The sequence below is a fragment of the Pezoporus flaviventris genome, unplaced genomic scaffold (assembly GCF_033815535.1).
Source record: "Pezoporus flaviventris isolate CSIRO_AGI_PZ_B2104156 unplaced genomic scaffold, CSIRO_AGI_Pfla_v1 ptg000081l, whole genome shotgun sequence".
Lineage (NCBI taxonomy): Eukaryota > Metazoa > Chordata > Aves > Psittaciformes > Psittacidae > Pezoporus > Pezoporus flaviventris.
The window spans coordinates 1,180,008-1,204,997 of record NW_026892629.1 but is presented as its reverse complement, the minus strand read 5'-3'; the positions used below and the strand labels follow the sequence as shown (position 1 = coordinate 1,204,997).

General features: G+C 41.1%; 2 protein-coding genes across 3 annotated transcripts in view; both read right to left on the bottom strand.

Moving 5' to 3' along the window:
• Positions 1-3,092: 3,092 nt before the first annotated feature.
• Positions 3,093-14,756, bottom strand: ALDH8A1 (aldehyde dehydrogenase 8 family member A1). The gene is made up of 7 exons (XM_061474831.1): positions 14,524-14,756; positions 10,240-10,387; positions 8,661-8,816; positions 6,905-7,054; positions 6,167-6,423; positions 5,712-5,873; positions 3,093-4,293 (listed from the first exon to the last, which is right to left on the bottom strand). The coding sequence occupies exons 1-7, from the start codon at positions 14,659-14,661 to the stop codon at positions 3,841-3,843; spliced, it is 1,464 nt and encodes a 487-aa protein (XP_061330815.1). The 5' UTR covers positions 14,662-14,756; the 3' UTR covers positions 3,093-3,840.
• A 3,286-nt stretch (positions 14,757-18,042) lies between these two features.
• The window catches only part of HBS1L (HBS1 like translational GTPase), a 57,774-nt gene continuing 50,826 nt past the window's right edge, over positions 18,043-24,990 (bottom strand). For both annotated transcript variants that reach the window (XM_061474856.1, XM_061474858.1), the window contains exons 14-18: positions 23,224-23,314; positions 21,473-21,581; positions 20,772-20,872; positions 19,762-19,906; positions 18,043-18,720 (exon numbers count right to left, since the gene is read on the bottom strand). In XM_061474856.1, the coding sequence (XP_061330840.1) occupies positions 18,709-18,720; positions 19,762-19,906; positions 20,772-20,872; positions 21,473-21,581; positions 23,224-23,314 (458 nt within the window). In that variant the 3' untranslated portion in view covers positions 18,043-18,708. The remainder of the gene's footprint in view (positions 18,721-19,761; positions 19,907-20,771; positions 20,873-21,472; positions 21,582-23,223; positions 23,315-24,990) is intronic.

Sequence of the window (24,990 nt, the reverse complement as noted above, 5' to 3'; positions counted from 1 at the left end):
CTTCTTATACTTACTTCCTATACTTACCGTCCTTCACGTAGAGCACAAGCAATAGGGATTTTATATATTTTAGAACAAAAAAGCTAGTGCATTGAGGCTCCCTAAGTACGAGTATCAGCCTCCAGGTACAAAAGCAAATGCTCGGAAAGGAGAGGAACAGAATTCAATGAAGAAAATGTCCCCGCCACCAGGATTTCCTGCAACTGTTCTGGGTCCCCTCTATTCATTACATGTAGCTTTCTACAGCATACTTAACTTCTAACTAGGATGGAAGTGGGACTCAAGTGTTCCCCCTTGCCTAGGAAGATTTCATTCAGTTTTCATTTTTTACCCTCCTTCCACACGTAAAATCCGTAAGTATAATAATAAGAAGCTTGAAGTCAAGTACTTGGACACTTCAGATGGCATTCTTTTTAGAGATGAGACAGGTGTTGACAAGCATCCTTCCAGACTGAGCAAAACCTTATACCTCAGTCCTGAGGACAATCCTGGCAAGAAAGTTTGGAAATTCAAAGCTAAGGTTTTAAAACTAGCCTAGCTTACATTCTAGTTCTGCACATTTAAGTTAAGCATGAAACTCTCTTTGACCCCAAAAGTCAAGTCTGTTTTCAGCCCTGGGAGTTTTACAAGTACTTCATGTTTTGCCTAAGTTACAAACAGTGGGGGAACAGGGATGTACCTTGATTTGAATGTAAACATTGAAACTGATGTGTCTTTCCTTCAAAGTATGACCAAAGTCCCTCTAAGTAAAGCTGCTTTCAAGCATTACACAATATATACAGATATAAACATGCTGAGAAAAAAAATCAGAAGTAGAACAAAAATAACTTTATGCTAATTGAGAGCTGTAAAGTATGGCAAATGTAATACCTACCCATGTAAAGCAATCATCTCACACGAGTGAGATAATCTTCTGGTGTTGAACAGAACTGTACTCGCTCCATCTGTAAGAATTAACAGATGGAGGAACTCTTCAGGCTTTACGTAACAGTAATTAAACAAATCCTCACAATGGCCACATGATTTCATGCACAAGTCAGGGCAGCCTACAAAAAAGGTAAAGAGCTTTGCTGCCGAGTTGGAAAATTCCAGGCTGTGTAAGCCCAGAGAGCTCAGCAAGAGCAGTCAGCCTGATGCCTTGGATCAGCCTGCCTCATCCTCCAGGATAACCTCTTTGCCCCTGGATCCAAGAGCAGAAAATCCAGAAACAAAGAAGCTGCGACAGGCACCTTCATCATCTGCAGGAAGTTCTTGGACTACTTTGTCTGTAAGATGAGAGACAGTTATCCACACATTGATATGCTAAAAGTCAGTCTGAATACAGAAAATATAGGAAAGTTCACAGCGTTTGGTATGTAGAAGAATTCAGTGTCCACACAGACAGGCCCTGGTACAAGCAGGTAACCTCTCTCACATCACCTGCTTCAGTCACAAGCACCAGAGGCTCTCTTGTGGGCTGGCACTTGAGGTTGGAGATAGGCATGTGAAATGCAAGAATTACCCAGTACTACAGGTAGAAAAAGAAATCTCACCACCAAGTAACACCTACCCAGCCACGCATGTGCATATAGACATATGTGAGTTGCTGCTACTTGTCTAAAGGGCAAGAAATAGTAGAATAAGCAAGGCACTTGAACTCCACCTTAACCTGAGAAGGAAAGAATCCATTACAGACAGAAAAACAGAAAGGAACATTTATTTTATATCTTCACACTGGCTCTCCTTCCTGCTCAAAAGTAAGCATCATCATTAGCACCAGCAGACCTCTTTTACCTCTCTGAGGTGCTGGACACAGGGACAATGGAATGGGGCACCCCAGGAGTTCACCTCTGAGAGTTCATCCTCAGAGCCATGCTGCACATAGAGCTGCCATCTCCATACCCCTCACCTGGGGTCCTGCATAGCTCTGTCCCTTCCCCACCTACTACTCCATCTCTATAGAATACCTCAGATATCTTGGGCTGTAAACACAAACACACAGATGACACACAGGCCTTTGTCTCCTGTACATGAAATATATATAAAGAAATCTCCCATTGCCTCTAACGCAGGGTCAAAATCACCACCTGAAAGTAAATTCACCTCATTAAAACTGAACCTAGATCAGAACCAGGTGGGGGAAGGAATCGATCCAAATCTCCTAATCATGTAATATCCCATCTGCTGTTGCTGAAAACGCCTGCCCCCAAACTAATGAAGCGTTTCACAGCTTTTGGGTTCTTTTGCTCTTCCAAACAGGATTTGTTAAGAAAAGAAAGAAAATTGACAGAATGAAACATTCACTGATAGAGCTCCCAGCAAAATGTGTGACACAAAAGCAGGTGCTCTGCTGCCACCATATGGTCATGACTACGCCTAAGGCAGAGTTTTAAAATACAAAATATTTGTGCTTCTTCAGAATACATCAATTCAGTAAGCCTGTCATTTTCACGTATTTCCTTAAGTCACCTCCATCTGGGGGCACTTGTGCCAAATCTGTCTGATGACCAAGGTCCTAGCGTGTTATAAATCGTACAAAAAGTAAGATTGCATTTTCTATTAACCCTAAATCTCTTGTCATTGTTGTGCACGACAATTCAGCACAGCAATTCAGTCTTTCACATCTCATCAGTATTCGTTTTTCATCAGCTGTTTTTGTATTTCAGGAGGTGCCTTCCCCCCCACCCCCAACAGCCCTGTCAAAATATTCCAATGACTCATTACCTATTCCCAAAATACAGGCATTTATGAAACTGTGATATTCAGCTCAAAACTCAAAAAACAAATCACGAAGGGCTGCTGTAAAAAATTCAATAGCAATGTAGCCACCTCATGGTGGGGGGTGGTGTGCATCCAACTTTATTTCTCCTTTTGTGGAATGAGAACAAGTTTGTGAGACGCCTGATTTCTTAATTGTTATTAATATTATTATTATTAAAAAAAAAAAAAAGCTCTGCAAATCATAGAGTCACAGACCAGTTCAGTTTGGGTTGGACCTTACAGATCATTGAGCTCCAATTCCCTGCCATGGGCAGGAACACCTCCCACTAGACCAAATGAATGAAAAAAAGTTGCCAGTGTTTTACATTTTGGTGACAAATACTTCCCAACAGTTAGTTCTCTTGGGAGTCACTTTCAGTCTTTATTAATGAAGAATGACACTGCCTGGGATGTAGCCAAATCTTTGTGCAGGGATGTGAAAAACACCAGCGCTGAGGCTTAGGCTGTAATTTCAATTTCAAAACAGTTAGAGAACAAGTCTTCGGATGATTCAGTTGCATACCATAAAGCAGGTTATAATTAAAATGTTTGTGTATCACAAGAATTTCACAACCTCATGGTTTAATATCACTTGGTAGATTAAAGGTACCGCCTCAGGCCTTTAGGGTACTGTTGCATTATTCCTTGTCTGATACCAATGAAGTGCAATATGGATTGGTACGTGGACCATACTGTTTATAGTGGGAACTGGCTGACTCCCATTATAGTATCGGCCTCACACTGTGCTTGCCACTTTGTCCCTCTAGGTAATTCACAAATCATAGGTACAGTCATATATCATCCTTTCTCCATCTCCCTTAGAGGAAGAGATGTTTGAGACAAGAATACTCAAAAAAGCTTTAGGATCAGTAAGATAACCAAGTTGTCTGTTTTGGGATGGATTGACTGTGGAGTCCATGCTGAACTTCTCATTCAACATGAAAGGCTGCATTTAACACTAGCATTTAGGATGACTTTTTTCAGCTGTTACAGATACTAGTCGCCCAAAGTTCAAGAAGAAGATGGCCACAATAGCAGCCTGTGTTCTAGAAAGCCATTTTTGGTAACACAAATTACTATAATTTATTTCGTTGACATACGTCAGTGCTTTATTGTGATGGTTTTGACCTCAGTGAAGAACTCATAGGAATCCTTTGCTCCCTCCCTTCCTATGCCCGAGGCTTTCATCCCACCAAATGGCAAGTTCAGATCTCTAATAAGCCAGCAGTTGGTCCACACCAGTCCAGACTGTAGTCTTCGTGCCACCCGATGAACGCGTCCCACATTGCTGGACCACACAGTAGCTGCCAAGCCGTATTTCACACTGTTGGCCCTTCTGATCACTTCTTCTTCTGTATCAAATGCTACCACACATGTCACAGGACCAAAGATCTCTTCTTGCATGCAGCAAGATTCATCCTGCACTTCAGCAATAACTGTGGGCAACATGAAATAACCTTTCTTGTTGCCAGCTGGGAGATCTAAGGAATCCACTCCCTCTCCACAGAGCACTCTGGCTCCTTCAGCCTGGGCTCTCTTCACATAGCTTCTCACCTGTGAAAGCAGCAGGAAAACATCGTTGCTAAAGGACACCGAATACTAAGGGTCCAGCCCTCCAGTTTGGACAGAACAGCAGGAGCCTCCGAGTATCTCCAGCTAGATCATGTTGCCTTTACTTTTCTCTAAACAACAGAGGGTCATTCCCTAGCTTTTGTTGTTATGTGGCTGGAAAAGTAAGGCTGGGTATTTCTTGCTGTAAAACAATTGTTCTCCCTCCCCAAACAGTAATCTAGCAGGAAACATTGCTAGCCCTTCTAGCTAAGTATTTTCAAAAGGGTAGGACCCCTGGTGAAAACATAAGTGGTCCCAGAGCCTCCCTCTCTTCTTACAGGCGCTTGGGCAGTTTGCTATGTATTCCATACCACAGTTCATTTCATCTGCTCCAAGGGATCAGTAATATTTTCCTACTTCACAGGCAGCCTTGTTAAATGTTTACATGCCACTAAGACGATGAAGTCACAAATGCTATAGAAAATCTCACCAATAAATAATTAAAGCTGTTTCCATGGCTGCTGCTATTGTATACTACCTTGAACACATACCACATGCTGTTGATCTGCTTCTCCTGTTCTGAAATCATTGCCTGGCTTCTCTCGCTATAGAAACACCACAGAGACATCACAGGGTGTCTTTTTTGCCTTTTAACCATCTTGGTAGGTTAGATTCGGAAGTCCTCTGTGGTGCCACAGACCGAGGACCTCGGGAAGTGGGTGTTTCTACCACTCTACTTCAGAACAGGCCTGGAGAACCTGCTGAGGCATCAGGAAGCATGATGAAGGTCTAGCTTTCTCTCTCATTCTGCGGTTTTCAGTCTGCTTCTTGCTTATGCTGATGGTGTCAGATAGCTTTGGGATATGAGCATCTGCTCTCCTGAACACTGTCTGACATCATAAAAATTAATTTCATATAAGCCACTAAAACAGATTATGTCTAACTGTGCACCATTTTCAGCTCCCCTCCACACATATGTGATTCCAAATTATTAAAAGCTGTCCTGGGAAACTGTGTATTGTACTGCCCAGAATTTGTCAGTGATGTAAAATTGACTTTTACCTTGGTAACTAACTTACTAGGCACATAAGTGATCTTAGCAAATGCAATATTAAAATCCATGAAAATGTTGCTGAGTGCTGATTGGTTAGTATAAATTCCAGATTCAGAATTAACCATTTTGAATTATTTCATTAAAACAGGAATATTTTCTTGTCATTTTAAATTATTTTCCCCATACAATTGATTTTTCCAAAGTAATCACTTGATTCCAGGCCACAGGCAACAGCAATGACTTTGAATCATCATCCTTCTTAGCTAACCTTGGAGAGGACATGGTCCTTCCCATATACCGTTGAAATCAGCTTTTGTAACCCTCTAAAAACTGAAATAAGATCACAAGCTGAATGTAACATCATCACCTTTTCTAGGTGTTCTTTACTTATTAGTGCTCCCACGCTGACTGTAGGATCTGAGGGGTTTCCAGCCTTCCACTTCTTCGCCTCTGCCACAAACCTCTTCAAAAACTCACTGTATATGCCCCTCTGAACAAAGATCCTGGAAGTGCAGAGACAGATCTCGCCCTACCAAAAAGAAATAAACAAACAAGAAAACCAACAATATTAGTTCATATTATACTGTACTATCGATGAGTACCAGAAGTCACATCCCAGAATGAGATTTGTTTCCCTGCACCCTCAGGAGTGCAAACTGCATTCACCTACACGGCAAAGTGTTTTTTTTCACCTCAACAGTTTAGGATTCAATTCAAAGGTTTGTGCACACGCACACACACTTAAAGATAGCCACACACTTAAAGATATACACACACCACCTGCTGCAGAGAGGGTTTATATGCTATAGAGGTGGGAAGCACCTGGTTGGCAAAGCTGGACTTCAGGGTTGTGGGGATGCATTGGCTTAAGTCAGCATCATCGAAGATGATGGCAGGGTTTTTGCCTCCCAGTTCCAGCGAAAGCCTTTTGCAGTGTGGAGCACTTTTCTCCGTGATCCTCTGGGCAGTCAGCGTACTCCCCGTGAAAGAGATCAGAGGCACATCAGGGTGGCAGACGAGGGCTTCTCCTGCCTTGGCGCCTGTTCCAAACACCACATTCACCACCCCATGAGGTACCCCTGGTGGGAAGAGAGGCACCAATTCCTCTGATCAGTCAAGCTCGCCTGATATCCATCATCAGAGATCCAGGTTTAAGTCATTGAGGGAAGAAGCAATTGTTCTCCTAGTTTTGCTTAATGGCGCATCAAATACAGCCATGACACAGCCATCGGGAGATGATTCTCACTTTCTTATGCTCTCATGATTCCTCTGCTGTCACCACAGACTTAGGACACCCTTAAGTGGAGCGTAGGAGGGGGAAAGGAAGAACATAAAGATTTTTCATGAGAAGATAGTGGAAAAAAATGGCCAATAATTGGGGTGGGAACATGGAATTGTATGAGGACAGGGAGAGCTGTTCGTCCTTCAGTGCAACACTCAGCTATAGCAAACAGTCTTTCCCAAAGTCTTTGAGCACTTTCTGATTTCTGCAACCAAAAAATGGTGCACAGACAAGCATTTCAACTCCATACCCCCTCCCCAGCATGCTACGGGACTTACCTGCTTTCTCTAAGAGCTTACACATCATCCAAGCTGTGACAGACGTCATCTCGCTTGGCTTGGCAACCACAGTATTTCCACATGCGATGGCAGGAGCTATTTTCCAGGTCAACAAATATAGTGGCAAATTCCAAGGACTAATTAAACCAGCTACAAAGAAAAACCATAAAAGGCAGGAGTTTAGTCTCCTGGGATACAAAACTTGTTTTTCTGACCTCAGCCAATTCAGATTTATGAAGCACATTTAGCCACGGCTTTTATTTCCAGACAACTGTACAACAAATTTGCAGCTAGAAACATTTCCCATAGGCAGATAACTTTAAAATATTTGTGCAAATGATCCTAAAGTCCATCAGCCAAACTCTCTGAGTAGGTTTTACTGCTTCAGGGCAGAATCTTACATGCATGGGAAGTTTTTCAGTGTTTTCTAGGAACATTAATGCAAGGTTAACCATAACAGTAATTTACATCAGCTGCTCTGCAGTAATATTCTGTGTTAGCAAACAGCAAGTTAAGCAGCCGTAATGTGTTAGCTCAGATCACTTGCTTTCTGTTGCTCTAGGGAACCTCCCTTTTACCCCCTATCCCCCAGTTTTAACATTAAATAGGGCATGCATAATATGTAATGCATATTTTCCTGACAAATTTTAACCTAACTTCAGAGTTCCAAAGGTTTATCAGTGTACAAACTGTTTCCACAGATTGCTGAACGACCAGAATGTTTTCAATAATTGCCTTTGAGAATACTTTCACCTTACATATTTATAGGAAACAGTGAAAAAAAAAAATCTGTAATTGCTAGGTATGACTGTTCACAGACACCACAGGATTTCATGCTATTTGATGGAACAGATGCAGTGACTTTTCCTTGTGAGAGTAATTCTACAAGTACTTATGCCCTCCACCGATCAAGAAAACTTACAAATGGGTCCTCTCCAGGTTTGCCAATTTTATATTTTAAATAATTCAAGTGTGAATGTGGAACATTCATATACATAAGATATTAGGAAGAAGATCTTTACTGTGAAGGTGGTGCAGCACTGGAACAGGTTGCCCAGAGAAGCTGTGGATCTTCTGACTCTGGCAATGTTCAAGGCCAGGTTGGACAGGGCTTTGCGCAACCTGGTCTTGTGGAGGGTGTCCCTGTGCATGGCAGGGGGTTGGAACTAGATGATATTTACTGTCCCCTCCAACCCAAACTATTCTGTGATTTAGATAAAACACCTGATCATGGTATCATTACCACTCCATTACTGGTCAGCTCAGCACAGTCACTGTATTTCTGAAGCATTAGCGGCATCTGGTGGCCGAGTTCAGCAATTCCCCAGGTAAAAGGTTTCTCCACGTATGCACCCGTGACAGGCTGAAATGTCACGTTGTAAACTACTACTGCTTCCCCAAAGGTGAGGAGGATCAAGCTCTCTCTGCAGTACTGTCTGAACTCCTGACTGCTTCTGAATGCCTCATTGATGCACAGCAGGAACACCTACTTACTCCGTGCTGCCCCATGTACAAAACGTAAGAGTGATTTTGAGAGCTACCAGATTAAACCAGGTGCTGTTTGAGGCACCTAAGCATTCTTTCTAACGTGAAGTAGAAAAATTGATTTTGCACAAAGTTGCTCATGCTTAGCAGGCTAGTCGTGCTTAGCACACAATCCAGAGACAATCAATGCTCTTTAAAAATCCTCTTTCTTTGTTGACCCACTGCTGAGGCAGACATTGCCAAGCTTTTCAGCATTTCAGGAGCACCATACCAACTCCCACAGGGGCCCTCAAGGTGTAATGCACACAGCCCATGGTTGCCATCTCGGTGCACTCTGTCACATGGTGAAGGATGGAAGAGGCAAAGAATCTGAAGTTGTACACTGCCCGAGGGATGTCCACTGTTCTAGCAAATGTAATAGTTTTTCCTGAAACAATAAAAAAAGCACACTGCTGTTATCACCGGCATAAACAGGGCTTTAAACTCTGCCCTGAAAACCCATTTGCATGGGTTTTAGGAAATGTCTTTTGTGCTGTGACCAAGTAATCCCCGGCACAACGCAAGCATAGTCAATGACAACAGCTTCCCTGATGTACTGCGTTCTAAACAACCAACAACTGAAGTCAAAGTCAGTAAACCTGAAAAGCAAGAATGGTCCAGGAATCCAAACTCGGTGACTTCTGATAAGTTCATGCACATCAACTCCAGTTTGCTCTGACACTTCATACCATACTAGAAATTTGGACCATACCCTCCATTTCAATATCGAACAAGACACATTATATTTGAGAAGGAGAGAAGCCAGAGAGTTGTAGTCTATGGGGCAGAGTCTAGTTGGAGGCCTGTAACTAGTGGAGTGCCCCAAGGGTCAGCACTGGGACCAGTATTATTTAATATATTCATCAATGATTTAGATGAGGGAATTGAGTGTACTATCAGCAAGTTTGCTGATGACACTAAGCTGGGAGGAGTGGCTGACACGCCAGAAGGCTGTGCTGCCATCCAGCGAGACCTGGACAGGCTGGAGAGTCAGGCAGGGAATAACTTGATGAAATATAACAAGGGCAAGTGTAGAGTCCTGCATCTGGGCAGGAACAACCCCAGGTTCCAGTACAGGTTGGGGAACGACCTGTTAGAGAGCAGTGTAGGGGAGAGGGACCTGGGGGTCCTAGTGGACGACAGGATGACCATGAGCCAACACTGTGCCCTTGTGGCCAAGAAGGCCAATGGCATCCTGGGGTGTATTAGAAGGGGGGTGGTTAGTAGGTCGAGAGAGGTCCTCCTTCCCCTCTACTCTGCCCTGGTGAGACCGCATCTGGAATATTGTGTCCAGTTCTGGGCCCCTCAGTTCAAGAAGGACAGGGACCTGCTGGAGAGAGTCCAGCGCAGGGCAACGAAGATGATTAAGGGAGTGGAGCATCTCCCTTATGAGGAAAGACTGAGGGAGCTGGGTCTCTATAGTTTGGAGAAGAGGAAACTGAGGGGTGACCTTATAAGTGTCTATAAATATATAAAGGGGGAGTGTCACGAGGATGGAGCCAGGCTCTACTCAGTGGCAAACAATGATAGGACAAGGGGTAATGGGTACAAACTGGAACACAAGAGGTTCCACTTAAACTTGAGAAGAAACTTCTTCTCAGTGAGGGTGACTGAACACTGGAACAGGCTGCCCAGGGAGGTTGTGGAGTCTCCTTCCCTGGAGACATTCAAAACCCGCCTGGACACATTCCTGTGTAACATTATCTAGGTGTTCCTGCTCCGGCAGGGGGATTGGACTAGATGATCTTTTGAGGTCCCTTCCAATCTCTAGCATACTGTGATACTGTGAGATCAACAGTTCAAATTTTTACCCTGGTCCTTTGACTCTGCTTTTGCAAAAGCTTCCAGGTCATGTTCAATTAGGTCTGCCAATTTGTTCAGGATCTGAGATCTTTCCAACGGACTTTTTGAGGACCAATTTGGGAAGGCATCTTGGGCAGCTTTGACAGCAGCTTCCACCTAAAGAAGCAAAAGATGGATGGTGAATGCTAATGAAAGGCCTTAGAAGGAATCAGACAATCAGCAGATGAATTCATATTTGGGAGGCTCATAATCCAGATCACATTGTTGGAAAGACCGCATCTCTTCTGAGCTATGACTATCGACAGCTTCTCCATTTTCACTTTCTTGGGATACTATCCCATAACTCAAGAAGCGTTACTGAAATAGAGCATTTAGAAAAGAAAATGCCACTGTAACTTGCTTTTCTCTAAATTCCAACAACTAGTGGGTAACCCTCCAGGCCTGGAGGAAATACCAGACTAGTCAATTATCACCAGGCAAGTGCCGCCGGCCAAACACCCATGCAGAATCTTGTTTCTCATGAGGGAAAGTGCAAGAATCTCCCAAAGCGAATGCAGCCTCAATCTAAATGTCCACCATCCTTGCAACACAAGACTTCAGCCACACTAGGCAATGATGAAAGTTGGGGAAGGAACGAACTGTATGGCCTGCTAGCCTTTGACTTCCAATTTCTTTTCCACAGCTGGTTCAAGCAAAGACTAAGAATATACTTACAGAACAGCACTCAAAGAAAATATTTCCATCTCACCTGATCACAGCTGGAAACCCATTAACAACCTCACCGAAACAAAAAATAAATAAAAGAAACGGTTCCTTTCTAAACTCTTGGGTTTTGGTCAGTTCCCTCATCAGATACCTAATGAAGTCTACAGATATTATTAATATTATTATATGCCTCTATATAGATGCGTATCAGTCTCCTAAGTATTTTGGCTGAGATGTCCATAACACTTGCATGGTCATTCAGCCTGACCTCGCTGAATAGGGGCAGATTACCAGCACTTTTCTGAAGCAGACTAGGCTTCAAAGGATTAAAATTCACCAGAAACCTTTCTGTCTCATCAGTCGTTTCCCCTGGGCTCTTAAATGGAAGTTACCTGCATCTATTGATTTATAAGCAGCTCCTTTTTTATGTTTCCCAGTCTCTCAGATTACTAAAGATGGTTCCAACATCCTTCTATATTTTAATTAATTACCCTATTTCCCAGCTTTTGCTTCATATATATCACTTCTTATTGCTTCTAATATCTAATATAAGCACCAAGGTGAGCTTTTAGCCAGAGCTGTTTTAGCTGCTTACCCATCATTTTTGCTCCCAATTTTCTTCAGCTTTTGGAAATCTTCCCAAGTCAATAATTAGGAGGATGCTGATGTAATATTAATCAGATCATTCTGACCTCTCCTAATTTTGCCATGTTGCTGGTTCCTGTGTAGTCACTAACGGCTCTTTTCCACCAATTCCATAAAACGGAGCTCCAAATTCATTCCTTCACATTGTGATGGGTGTTATCAAAAAACCACCACAAAATAACTAACAGAAACTCCAAAGGTGTTTTACTCAGAAGGACACAAAAGTGGGTGAAAACCCCTTCCTCCCCATGCATATGAGAACTTACGATCTCTCTAAAAATAAGGAGCAGAGTCTGAGGGCCAGAATGACATTGGTATGGAGGCCAAGGTGGGAAAAAAAATCAACTTGCACAAGGTCACCCAGATCACTGACCAAGCTCAGAACTGCACTCTTTCAACTGTAGCTGGACAACCTACTGCTCAGGTGCTGACCTGCGGTGGGCTGTCAACCACTGAACGGCTGGAGTAGGGCCAAAGCTAGTCTGGGAAAGGGGAACTGCAGCTTCTTCAACGAGTCAGGTGTGGATGGCACAGTACACCCTGAAAAGGTTCACCCTCTATGAAACCACACACCACTTTTACTAATTAAGTTGTTCTTCCACCTTCCCGTCATTAGGTGCCATTGTGGTGCTGCTTCTCATCTGCCGTGTCCTCTCTGGCCTTTTGTGCTTCAAGAGAGAGCTGATAAGAAGTTAAGGCTATCTGCATTGATAAGCCAGTGGGTTTAGGAGAAGGAAGATGATGTTGCATTTTCACAGACAGCAGAAAATTAGCAAAGGAAGGAATGAAGTGGCAGTGGACTGATCTTAAAAATAAAAAAGCAAGAGGAAAAAGGGAGGGAGACTGGTACAGAAGAAAGAAAAGAGCATACAAAGGTTAATCAGTTACTTAGTTTGCCTGGCAAAAAAGCAGCAGAGACAGTCAAGCCACAAAGAAAACACATGTAAGAATTCAACTATGAACTTGTGTGTCTGAAACGCTTCCTTCTGCTTTCCTCTTCTGCACAAAACAGACACAGAGAAAGAACACACAATCCAGGCCTGTCGTAAAAGGTTGATACTGAAATGCCCCAACCTGCCCTCAGGACATGACATTTGCTTTCCCAGGAGACGATGCACAGGAGCAAGGTTCTTCGAAGAAACTTCTTTTTTTTTTTTTAAGAAGATACTTGTCAGGACTAATTAGCTCTCACAGCCTGCCACTGGAGACGCAGGGCACCTGTTCAGCTTGCTTCGAGTACTGCTATTTGGAACCTAACACATCTAGCTTCAGGGAAAATTAACCCCTGGAATAAAAACCAACCCCAAACATTTAGTGGATTTGGCAGAAACTGGCTGAAATGGCCAGTGCATCTGAACTGGTGTTAAATTCCAGGACCAGCAACAGATTTGCTGTCTGCCCCTGTTCTGCCCTCTAACCTTCCACCAAAACGAACCAAGAAAGAAGTCCAACTGGACATTAAGCCTTGCTAGAAACCAGCATCCCAAGTTCTCTGCTGAACCTGGGTCCACATGATTAATTTGCTGCCTCTAGATGCCTTCTGTGTAGTATGTGACTGCATTTTCCCCTGAAGCTTATTCCATCAGTCACCAGTGGACACCAGCTCTGCAGAGCTCAACCTTCTTGTATAGTTGTCTAAAGGCAGGAGTAAAGCACTCGGCAGGTTTACAGGTGTTTAAACCAGGTTCCTGCTGCTACACATCATCACTAATTCAGAAAACTGAAAGAGCCATTGCTCTTTAGTGTATTTGAAACGTATCTCCAGGATGTCCAGCAGCCTACTTGCTGTTCTGGCACTCTCACATCTCTCTAGTTTTAATGATTTTGCAAATGAATGAACAGGAAGATTTGCACCTGCAGATCAAAGAGAAGTCTCTTCAAGCATAATTAGGGTTGGAATGAACTTGCACCAATGTATTTTAGCAAATCCAGCCTGTTACTCTTTAACCCTTAGTCATCATCATCTAGCAAATATTTACCCAGTTGAAATTACAGTGCAAAGTTTTCTGCTGAGAGAAGCAAAGACAAAAGACATCAACAGGACTGAAATCCAAGTGAAGGGAACAGCTACACACAGTAGCAGTTTGTTTAAAAAAAAAAAAAGTTTTGGAAATACTTGTCAAAATCTTCCAGTCCCTTTGCCTTATCCAAGCTTTTCTACTTGTTTCTCTCTTCAGTAAATCTGAAACACGATGTTGGACACATTTGTAGGTCCCTTATAAGGCAGCTTCAATGAAAGTGCAGTTCCCCAGATGAATGTCACATTGCCCGTCCACACCTGAAGACATATAAGGTAACAGGAAACATTCATCCCACTGGAGAGCACACGGCTGGAAACACTACACTGATGTAGAGAACAGGCTGCATTACAAGGAAACATACACTCATCACAGCCACTTCATCACCTCACTTAATATCCAGCGGCTAATACCAAAACCAGAGAGATCTGGAAGCTGTTTACCATCTTCAGGGAAGAGTCAGCAAGCCAAAAATCCTTTTAAATGACCACCGCAAATCATCAAGACACTAAGGAAGAGCACAGTTGTATACGGTGCCTCCAAGATATTTTACAAAAGAGATCAATAAACCCTTTTCTCTCACACAGATTGTTTATACTTACAGCTTGTCTAAGTGTTATTGTTAACTTTTGTACAAGCCATCTCCTGTGTGAGCTGAAGGAGCTTCACTGAAGCTGTGTTGATTTATACCAGCCTGGGATCCAGCCTGTAACTTTCTAACAGCAAAATATAAGAAAAAAACAACAGTATTTGCTGCTGGTGCAGCAATAGATTACACAGCGCCACAGTATAATCAAGAACTTATATAAGCATTTAAGTCTCCAGCATTTTTTTGTTCTCTCGCCTTCAGTGTCTCCCACTCAAAATATTAATGCTATGTGCATTAAACGCTTTCAGTTCTTTGCACATCTGGATAGTACTCACCTCTTCTTTGCCACTGTCTGGCACCCTGCAATAGACATCTCCAGTGGACGGATTATAGGAGTCTATGTAGGAGGAACAAGGAACAAATTTGCCACCTATAAAGTTTTCCAGCACCAAGAGATCCTTTGAGTGAGCCATCGTTAGCCGCTTGCTTAATCTGTATTTTTTTTCTGCAAGGCATCAGGTTGGATTAGTAGGTCTGCATGTATATTTGCACAGCAAGTCTGAACTCCTCCCCCTCTCTCTGTTTTCCCTGCACCGCTTGCTCATGAGGGGGAAAAAACCCTGGCAATAACAGCAGAAAAGAGGAAAGGGAGGGGGGTGGAAATTACTGTTTCTGTGACACTCGGCTCTTTTCTAGGAGTTGAAGCAGGGGGGCAGGACCAGCTTAGTTGTCAGAAACAGCTCCCGTCTATACAAAATGAAGTACTAAAGAAGGGAAGAAAAGAATAATTTGACAGAGAAATTTCTTCCTGCGTCAGTTCTTCAAGATACAGTCTGAAGCCCTTTTGCCCCAGATACACAAAATAATTCAACACACAAACATCAAGCCAAGGACCTGCTTCTTATCACCAGCAGAGACAGAGAAGAGACACCTAGACAACCACGTCTGTGGCTCATGTTCACTGCTTGTCACCATCAATACTTTTCCTTGTAACCCCAAAAACAATGCTTCTGCCAAACCAAAATATTCTAAACATAAGAAGCGCTCTTTTTTTTCCACCAGTATCCCCAAACATCAAACAACACAAGCAGCTGAATGGCCCTTCAATTCGAGAGTTGAGAAGCACAATCCTACCTGATACACTGTTATACGTTGCCAAGAAACCCAGTTTGTTAAAAAGAAGCAAGACAACAGCTTTACTGCTTTTCCTTCCGTATATATGCCAGTGGAAGCTACCTTACTATAGAGAAGCCTGTTACATATAATTAGGTTTTTCTTTAACTCTCCAATAACCTGCCTGGTAAGAGCCGTATAAAAGATATTTTTCTCCAACAGAGCATGCTTAAGAGCATCAAACTGCTCCTAGATTGCATGCCAACTTCTTCCATTCCAGAGATACTCTACATCCATATTAGACAGCAGTGTGTCGTCACCAGGAGATTGTAAATACCTCAATCAGCAATTTTTAAAGTTCTTGCATCCTATACCACTGCCAAGCCATCATATTCCTTGTGGATCAACGTGCAAATTATTTGGATTGAACAACAGTGATACATTTTTGTTGCACAACAGATCATTTATGCATCAACCAGCTGGTGCCTCTGGGCAGAGTTCAGATCAGTGCTGAAAGGTGGTGCAGTCATATTGAAATTGGATTAGGTAATACCTCCAGCTCCCCAAAGTTACAGACCAGGAAAACATGAAGTAGATTTTCACTTGTCACGGAATACAGTCTCAAAACTCAATGCAGGAAGGGTTATTAGAGGTTCATTCTGTATTACACTTCCTTATCCACAAACAGCAAGGAAGTTAGTGTAGTCTTAAAACTGAAGACATATTTCTTCTGCTACAGGCACTTCTGCTGTCCCCTGACATTTAAGGCAACCTAAACATTTTCAAGGTTTTAAGGAAAGTTCAAGTGGAACAGTTTCAACATAGGAGCTTGGCAGTACAAAATCTCTGGAATCCAAGTGCACTGAACCTTCACAGCTGGCATGCTGAAACTGGTGAAGTACTTAAATGTAATGTCTTCGTTATAAAAAGACATAACAAATAGTGTTAATTCATAAGCTTCAGTTTTGGCAATAACAGTTTTCAGATATTTCAGATTTTGTAAGATTTTACAAAAGTCATTTCCACATAAAGCGTTGCTGATACTTCTCTAATGTGCATGTAGTCAACAGTACAATTGATCTATCTGCACTATCAAGTGCTGGTTATCTGCCTAATTAGGGCTAAAACATGTAAGTGCAAAAACAGTCACCTACCAAAAAAAGGCATGTGGGAAGAGTTGTTACAGACTGAACGTGACTTTGAACTAAACAACCATCATAGGCTTTTTGTGTTCTTCATCCCAGAGGTCACAGCTTTACTTCAGTCAACCTCAGTGAATGATGCTCTGGAATGACCACTCCTTCCCCACACTACTAACTATGGTCAAAGAGGACCTGCGTACAGGTTCTGAAGCACCCGAGATCCTCTCACACTTCCTACAGAAAAAAAGTCTTCTGAGCTGTAGTAAAGTGTGTCTGTCCTGAGCTTATGTTGAAGGCAGCAGCAGAACTCTTTTCAGCTGGAAGGTTTCACTTGCCCTATTACTGACAAGCGAGAGGGAGTTACAGGCTCAAGTAAGCACAACAATTTGGCTTTAGCATACATCCCAAGAATAAACTGTCAGCTTTTGTTCAAAAGAGCACCAAGTCTGAATGAAAGAGATGCATATGTGCAGTAGCTGCAGAGTAAGATGAGAAAAACTGAAGTTGTTTGCACAGAAAGACAAGGCGCATGCCAGTTTCGCATTTTAACTCATCAGTTTCATAGAATCATAGAACAGCTAGGGTTAGAAAGGGCCTTAAGATCACCCAGTTCCAACCCCCCTGCCATGGGCAGGGACACCTCACACTAAACCATGTCACCCAAGGCTTCATCCAACCTGGCCTTGAACACTGCCAGGGATGGAGCATTCACAGCTTCCCTGGGCAACCCATTCCAGTGCCTCACCACCCTAACAGGAAAGAATTTCTTCCTTATATCCAATCTAAACTTCCCCTGTTTAAGTTTGAACCCATTATCCCTTGTCCTATCACTACAGTCCCTAATGAAGAGTCCCTCCCCAGCATCCCTATAGGCCCCCTTCAGATACTGGAAGGCTGCTATGAGGTCTCCACGCAGCCTTCTCTTCTCCAGGCTGAACAGCCCCAACTTCCTCAGCCTATCTTCATACAGGAGGTGCTCCAGCCCCCTCATCATCCTTGTGGCCCTCCTGTGGACTTGTTCCAACAGTTCCATGTCCTTTTTATGTTGAGGACACCAGAACTGCACACAAGGTGAGGTCTCACAAGAGCAGAGTAGAGGGGCAGGATCACCTCCTTCAACCTGCTGGTCACGCTCCTTTTGATGCAGCCCAGTATATGGTGGCTTTCTGGGCTGCGAGCACACACTGAAGCCGGCTCATGCTCAGTTTCTCATCGACCAACACCCCCAAGTCCTTCTTTGCAGGGCTGCTCTGAATCTCTTCTCTGCCCAACCTGTAGCTGTGCCTGGGATTGCTTCGACCCAGGTGTAGGACTTTGCACTTGTCATGGTTAAACTTCATGATGTTGGCATCAGCCCACCTCACAAGCATGTCAAGGTCCCTCTGGATGGCATTCCTTCCCTCCAGCGTATCAACCGAACCACACAGCTTGGTGTCATCGGCAAACTTGCTGAGGGCACACTCAATCCCACTGTCCATGTCAGCAACAAAGATGCTGAACAAAACATTTTTACTCTGAAACTTCTGAGTAATGGAAATTAAAGAATGATTTAACACAATTTAGCAGTGTTTAAATAACAAAAGATGAAGGAGCCAAGAATTATGCTCAGACAAAGTTACTTTATTATTCCTACAGTTTAAAAAATAAAATTAGCCAATGTTGGCATGAGTTCCACTACACAGCAAAAGAAAATTTATGGTTTTTAAATAAATTCTGGGACAGGGAAAACAATCTCAAGATACCACTACCGGCCTTTCTCTTGAAATCAAAGTAAACAGCTCTTTTTTTCCCCTGAATATGCATTCAAATCAAACCTAAAAATATATTAGACCAATAAAGTTACTTCACTGAATTAATGTGCAGAAAGGAAAAAAAAAAGCAAATCTAAGAAAATATGTAAACAATTTATGTCTGGAAGTAAGGAGTTTATTTCATGATGATTCATCACCTTCTTCTCTAATTCAACTTTCTAAGATTTTTCCATCAAGCTTTCTAAGGGCTATATTCCACATGGAGAAACACATGAGATTCTTGAGATCGAGAAGGGCAACATTAGGAGTTCCTTGTCAGTTGGCATCTTGTTCTGCAGTGGGAGAGACTGATGAAGGGCTCCCCAGACGTCTCACACAATCTGACTTTTGCCATCATCATCTTATCCCCAGTTAATTGCACTTGTTCCTTCGACTGAAGTAATTGGATTCTTAAACAGAAGTTTGAGCATCTTGACTGCATTTTGGTTGGACAGTGAAAGTTCTCGCACCACTGTCATTCTTTAATCTAAAAATACAAGCAGATGGAAAAAACCCTATGGTGAAAAATGAAGTACCAAATGTAAAAGGATCGCAGCTTTTTTCAATATGATCTACTCAGATGTGCAAACAATAATTCCTTTTGTTCTGAAATTCTCTTGAACAAGATATATAAACTAGTAAACCCCAAATAGCTGAGAGTTTAGTCTCCAGTTCTGCAGACACAGGGCATCACAGACCTAAGACCCCAGTCACTTCAAGTTAAACTTATTGAAAAATGGGTACAAGATTAAAGCCCTAATTTTGTATCCTATTTAAGATAAGGCAGATTATTAAGAGCATTAAAGCTCCATAAAGGCCAGAGCCCAGCATACCTATGCACACAGGGACAAGACAGAAATTCTTTCCAATTTTTTGACATTAAATGATTCATCTTTAAGTCCCAGTACCAGAACTAGGTTAATCTGACTAAACTGCTCTCCCTCAGGCCTAGAATTAGAAGTTATATTCTAAACCAAAAATCATAGGAAGATTTTGTTAATGTGATAGAGGACATTCATATTTTTTGATCCTAACAGGAGGCAAAGCGTTTCTATTTAGCCCCATAGCCTTTGCTTCCTCTCACACAGGCATCAGTAAGACTCAAATGTACAACTGTCTTTACTGCTAACAGAAAAGATCTGGAACCCAAACTAGCTACAGTAAATTGACCAACGCTTCTTATTTACAAACTAATTCAGGTATGTTTATATAGACAATCAGGTTTTGGAAAGACTGATGTACATTAAAATAGTTAAGGTTAAATAAACCTTAGCTTTAAACTCCAGAGAGGAGGGAAAATACGCAACATTCAACAATTTAAACTGAGTCATTTTTGGTCCAAATAAATTGAACAGAACTGTTACAAGTTTTCCTCACATCTTGCTGAAGCACTGTCTCTTTCAGCAGAATAAAATCACTTTTTAGACCAAAGGGGGTAAAACAGGTCTTAACCATAAAAACTGAATGTTATATGAAAGTTAACACCGTTCTTTTATAGTATGGAAAGTCTGCTACAAAAACGCCATACCTCTGTGACAACTCCTGCAGCAATAGTGGAACCACTGTAGCGTAACATAAACCTCCCAAGTTCTTTAAAATCTTTATACAACTCTAGGGCAACAGGTCTTTGAGTCTGTAGTTCTATTAGAGCATTCTGTCCTTTAGACAAGAACCTACACATAAATAAGCAGAAAACTCCATTATAAATACATGCATGAATTAAAAAGAGAACAGTGAATGAATGGAATAAAAAATTAAAAAGCCAAAAGGATTATGATCAAGCTTGATTTCAAGTATAACCCAAGCCACCAGACTGAAAACACATTTGCCTGGAGCATACCCTTTAGAAAGACAGTCAAGTTTTCTTCAAAAGCTTCTACAGAAGGGCACCAACATTTAGCAAATCGTTTTAATTATCTCACTTAATACCCATTTTTTCATGTCCAGTAGAAATCAAGCCCTGTTTCAAAATTCTTTGCTCTGTAGTCATGATTTTTCTTCCCATTACCTTTCAAGCAACAGTTTCAGCCATGCAAAAGGATTATTCTGATAACACTGTCTCAGATAACATTTCTACCCAAATAGCTTTGAGTAACTAGAAGGAAGTTCCCATAGTTTAACTCGTATGTGAAGACTCCTTAAATCTGATTTTCTCCGACCCACTGTCTAGCCAAGCTTTAGACAGTAACCCCTCTCGAGAATTATACGAAGAAAAACTAAACCAACAAACAAAAAACAAAGCAAAAAAACAAACAAACAAAAAAATCCTTTAAGTACAGGGTTGGTGATGTAGGATTTACTACAAATTCTGCAAGTGACCTTGGGCAAGTCATTCTACCTCTCAGGTGCTTTGCATTTATCATGTTTGGTTACAGAGTTTTTTCACTCTGTAAAGCACTCTGAAATCTAAACATGAAACCAGCTAAAACAATGAAAGCCTATTCTTTAAACACATCATTGTTTCATAATAGAAAATGCTCAGTGTGTAAATACATATATTAATCAAAAGAGCCATTTCTTAAATAATTATTAACTTACTTAGGTTTACTCTTTGTCACTTCACCAGTGCTTTTGTGCAGGACACTCAACAGTCTTCTAATAGTAGCAGGTTCACTCACAGTTTGATAGTGTAAAAGCACCTAAAAATATTTTTTATGTTATTAAACATTCTACAGTCAGAAATCCCAGGTGTTACTACTTGAAAACCTCAACTTCTTTTAAGACTCATTTTTTGAACAAATGCTTATAAAACTTTTCTCATAGGAGTCTCTGCCCATCAGTAACTGTTTTTAGTTCATAAACTTTGTGATGTGTAGAATTATGACAGAAAGATTATTTATTAATTCATCATAAATACATTGCTCATTCTTAAGTGTTTTGCTTTTGACACTTAATACCACAGCATGAACTGGTACTTTATTTATTTTAAAGGTATCTTACAACTAAGTTCATCATTATACTCCTACAAGGCATAAGCTTTCTAAAGGACAGTCTAATTGGACTGGTGGAACTCATGTTCTCTGAAATGGCAAAGCTATGCATTAAAAGCTATTAAGAAAATACATAAGCAGCCATAATAGCCCCTTACATCCTCTTCAAAACACAGAAGAATCCATTTCATCCGGACAGATGGAACTGCTTCTGGATGCTAAATGCCTCCCATGTTTGGGGGGTTGAACATGGAGAGGAAAAGCCCCGAGGAAGCTGTAATGAACATAGGAACTTTCACAGACACTTACAGGAAATCCTTTAGTGATTGGAACCTCAATATTGAAGATGAGAACCCGAGCTCTGAAACGAGTGCAAACTTTAATGGGTTCCTTGGGATCACAATATACACAGCCAACACTACAAGAGAGGTGAACAAAAGAAACTGATATATACCTTGACATACAAATGTTATTCACTGCACTGGAAAAAGACAAACATTTACGACAAGTAAAGCAAAGACAATGTCACTTTAATACAACCTAAGGGTGGGGAAAAAAAAAAACAAAAGCAAACCACCAATCAGGAACACCGTATTAAAGCCTATAATGAAATTAATTCCTAGACAATGTCTAGGGTACTTTGTGGGTATGCATGAGAAGGTCTGTCTAGTTCAGTGAACAATTATGTCCATTGCTAATCAGTTTCTAAAAATGTCAGTGTTTCCTCCGCATAGGTACTTTGAAGAATTGGACTTCCATTCAGAGATTAATTGTTCCAGAGCAACAACATAAATTAATGCAGGGTGCCCAACGTTGCAGTTCTGCTGCCTACAAGTCAATTATTTTGTGGATAAAGAGATACTGTGCTCAGGACTCTCAAAATTTAAATCTCTCAGCAGCTTTTTCAAAATACTCTACATGGAGTATTTCCAAAATACTCTACATGGAGTCACAAAAAGTTGGTGCTCTTTACAAGTCAGTCAGGTAGACCAGACATAGCTTTTTCACAGTAGCGAGTTTTAGCCATCTAAAATAAAAGGAAAATTAATCCCACACAGGAAAACATGACTGAAGAGAATAAACTGCACAATTAAATGTATGAAATTTCAGATGCAATCAAATTTCATCTCTATCAAGAGGACTTAAAACTTTGTACCTGTTCTTGACAAATCTAACATCTCCAAAAGATGAATGACATCAAGCTAATGAAGCCTTCATTCAACAAGCAGAGCAAGACTTCTCCTCCTCCCCCCATTTACCACAGAGAATCACGCTCCATTACAAGATGGCAATACAGAAAAGCCCAAACTTTTCCCTTAAACACAGAACATAACTTTGCTAAACTATCAATGCAAGGATTTTTTTCTAACAGTAGCTTGAAAGTTTACTCTCTGAAGTCCAAATGATTGTAAAAATGATGAATGAATTATGGGTCCAACTTTCTAACCTGAACAAAACCTGACACTTACCTAAAAGCTTGAGGCTAGTGCTTAGCATGAAACCTACAGACTGAAACAAACACTAACAGATCTACTGTGTCTCACTGAATGTGATCCCCCAAAAAGGAGGTAGCAAAACATGTACCAAAACAAATGTTACAAGCAGCTAAATGTGTTGAATAAATAGTTTCCATCAATTCCACTTGTCCAGATTTACTTATTGGTATGCAACAGCAGTCATCAATATGTTTTGTTAGAATGGTTTATGATTTGATAAGCTCTTCAAAAATCTTTTGTTTCATTTAGCAACAAGTATACTTAATTCAGCAATTAAAATGTCCAAGGACAAGTCTTAAGGCCACCAAGATTTTGAAGGTTACCACTGTCAGCACTAGGGCAAAGTAGGAACACTAACAGTATTCTTCTGAGGTAGCCGTTGTACATGTAGCAGATGTTTCCAACGTTTGTACATGCAAGCCAGGTGATAGGCATCACTTTGGTTTTAAATATCCTGGTAGCCACATCATTCTTCAAGTAAACCGCTGATTGTTAAGTATAATAGTTATACAGCTTTTCATTAAAAACAAACCGTTACTTAGACTGAAACCCAGTTCTGCTCACTTGATTTTGATGATATCCATGCCGGTCAAAGTGAGAGTAACGTGATCTCCTGCTGCAGCCCAATCAACTGGTTCATCATGCAGTGTGATTCCTGGAAATGAGTAAGAACAGAACCTCACAGTGAAGTACCTAGGTTCTGAGCTACAAACAAACAGCTCTGTTTGGGCCATTTGTGCTTCATCAACCATTACTCATCAAATTTCAGTATGAATGGGTTGAGAGTAAAAGCTTTTTAACTGAGAAGACTGAGGAAGCCTTGTTTCCCCCCTTGGTGAGGACTCACTTATTCTCTCACCCCACCCTGCACAACAACATGGCTTTATTTAAGCCAGAAGAGAGGACCTGGCACTTGCCACAGAGCGCAAATGACGCAATCCCGAAAATGCTGTAGTACTAAATATCTCCATATCTGCCCCACCCATCCTTTGAGGCACACGCACACCCTAGACCGCATCTTTCATGTACTTTAATGGTATTGTGTCAACTTTCATTTACCTTAAGTGGGTTTGCCGACTCTTTCATAAAAAAAAAAGCGTAACTGATGCCTACCATTCACAATGTCGTGTCTATTCAAAAGCCCCTTTAAAAGTAACAATGTTCCGATTTTGATGTATTTTAACCTGGTTTATAAGACAACCTGACTGGTGGGTATGGACAAAACCAAATACTCTTGAACTAACATTCTGAGGTTTCTTGTAGACACCAAGAAGGAAATTTAAAAAAAACCCCACTTTTTATGAATCCTGCATACATTAATAGGATCTAGTTCTGTTTTACTACAGACTGATGTGCAAACCTGTTCCCAAAACCACATGCCAGAAAGCATCATTCAATTGTGTTCAGTACTGTTTTTTTAAGCAGGGGATACAAAATACATCTTTTCGATGCTACTTCTTCCACTTGCAGAACAGGAATGGCTACAGTGGTCTGATACCGACATTTATCTGCATTATTGTAACATTCCTGTGCACATGAACAACGTGCATACAACTGTATAAAACAGGCACAATGAAAAGCTTCACAAATGAGCACTGAACAAGCTGGTTCTGGAGCTGAGCAAGACAGTCAAACCTGCACACAGCTTAATTCAGGATAAGTAGTTAGACATAGAAACCTATTCATTTACTTTGAGGACTTAATTTTTTATTCACTGGTCAATGTAGGAAAATAATAATTTTGTCTTTTTGTTTGCACATGAAATAAAAACAACTCTGCAGTATAAAGAAAGCAAGCTTAATTAGGAAACAGCTAAACATTTAATGCCTTGACTTAGCTATTCCTCTTTCCAGAAATTAAATGTATTGAAATTTAAATCCAAATTTCTACTCTTTTGTAGTTTCTCAGGACAATTATACCCTGAATGTCTGCATATTATGAAAGGATCAGTGACAAATCTCATGAACATCAAACAACAGAGACTTAATTCTCAAGCTTTTCCACATCTAATTCATAAGATTAATTTCTAACGGTTGTTCAACATCTTCACACTTCTTAACAGCACTAATGCTCCACAGCAAAGCTGAATATTAATGATTCCTGAACTGCATATTTTTATAGACATTGCTGGAATTCAGATGTTTCTACAGGGTCTTCATAAAGCAATGCCAAAAGTCATGAGGCTGTAACATTTAGAATATCTGATACAGTAAAAAAAAAAGATAAAAAATAATAATGCAAGATTTCACATACTCTTGATAGACACATTTATACATACATAGTCACATCTAAAGAAATCCGTTTTATACTTTCACATTTTATGTTTGACAG

What these genes read in the sequence shown, in the direction of transcription:
- ALDH8A1 (XM_061474831.1), bottom strand. Translation starts at nt 14,661, where the DNA reads ATGGCTCACTCAAAGGATCTCTTGGTGCTGGAAAACTTTATAGGTGGC. An exon ending in AGCAGAGTCAAAGGACCAGG is followed by an intron (nt 8,817 to 10,239) that starts GTAAAAATTTGA and finishes TTATTGTTTCAG; the next exon opens with GAAAAACTATTACATTTGCT. An exon ending in GTAAAGAACACCTAGAAAAG is followed by an intron (nt 4,294 to 5,711) that starts GTGATGATGTTA and finishes CTGCTTTCACAG; the next exon opens with GTGAGAAGCTATGTGAAGAG.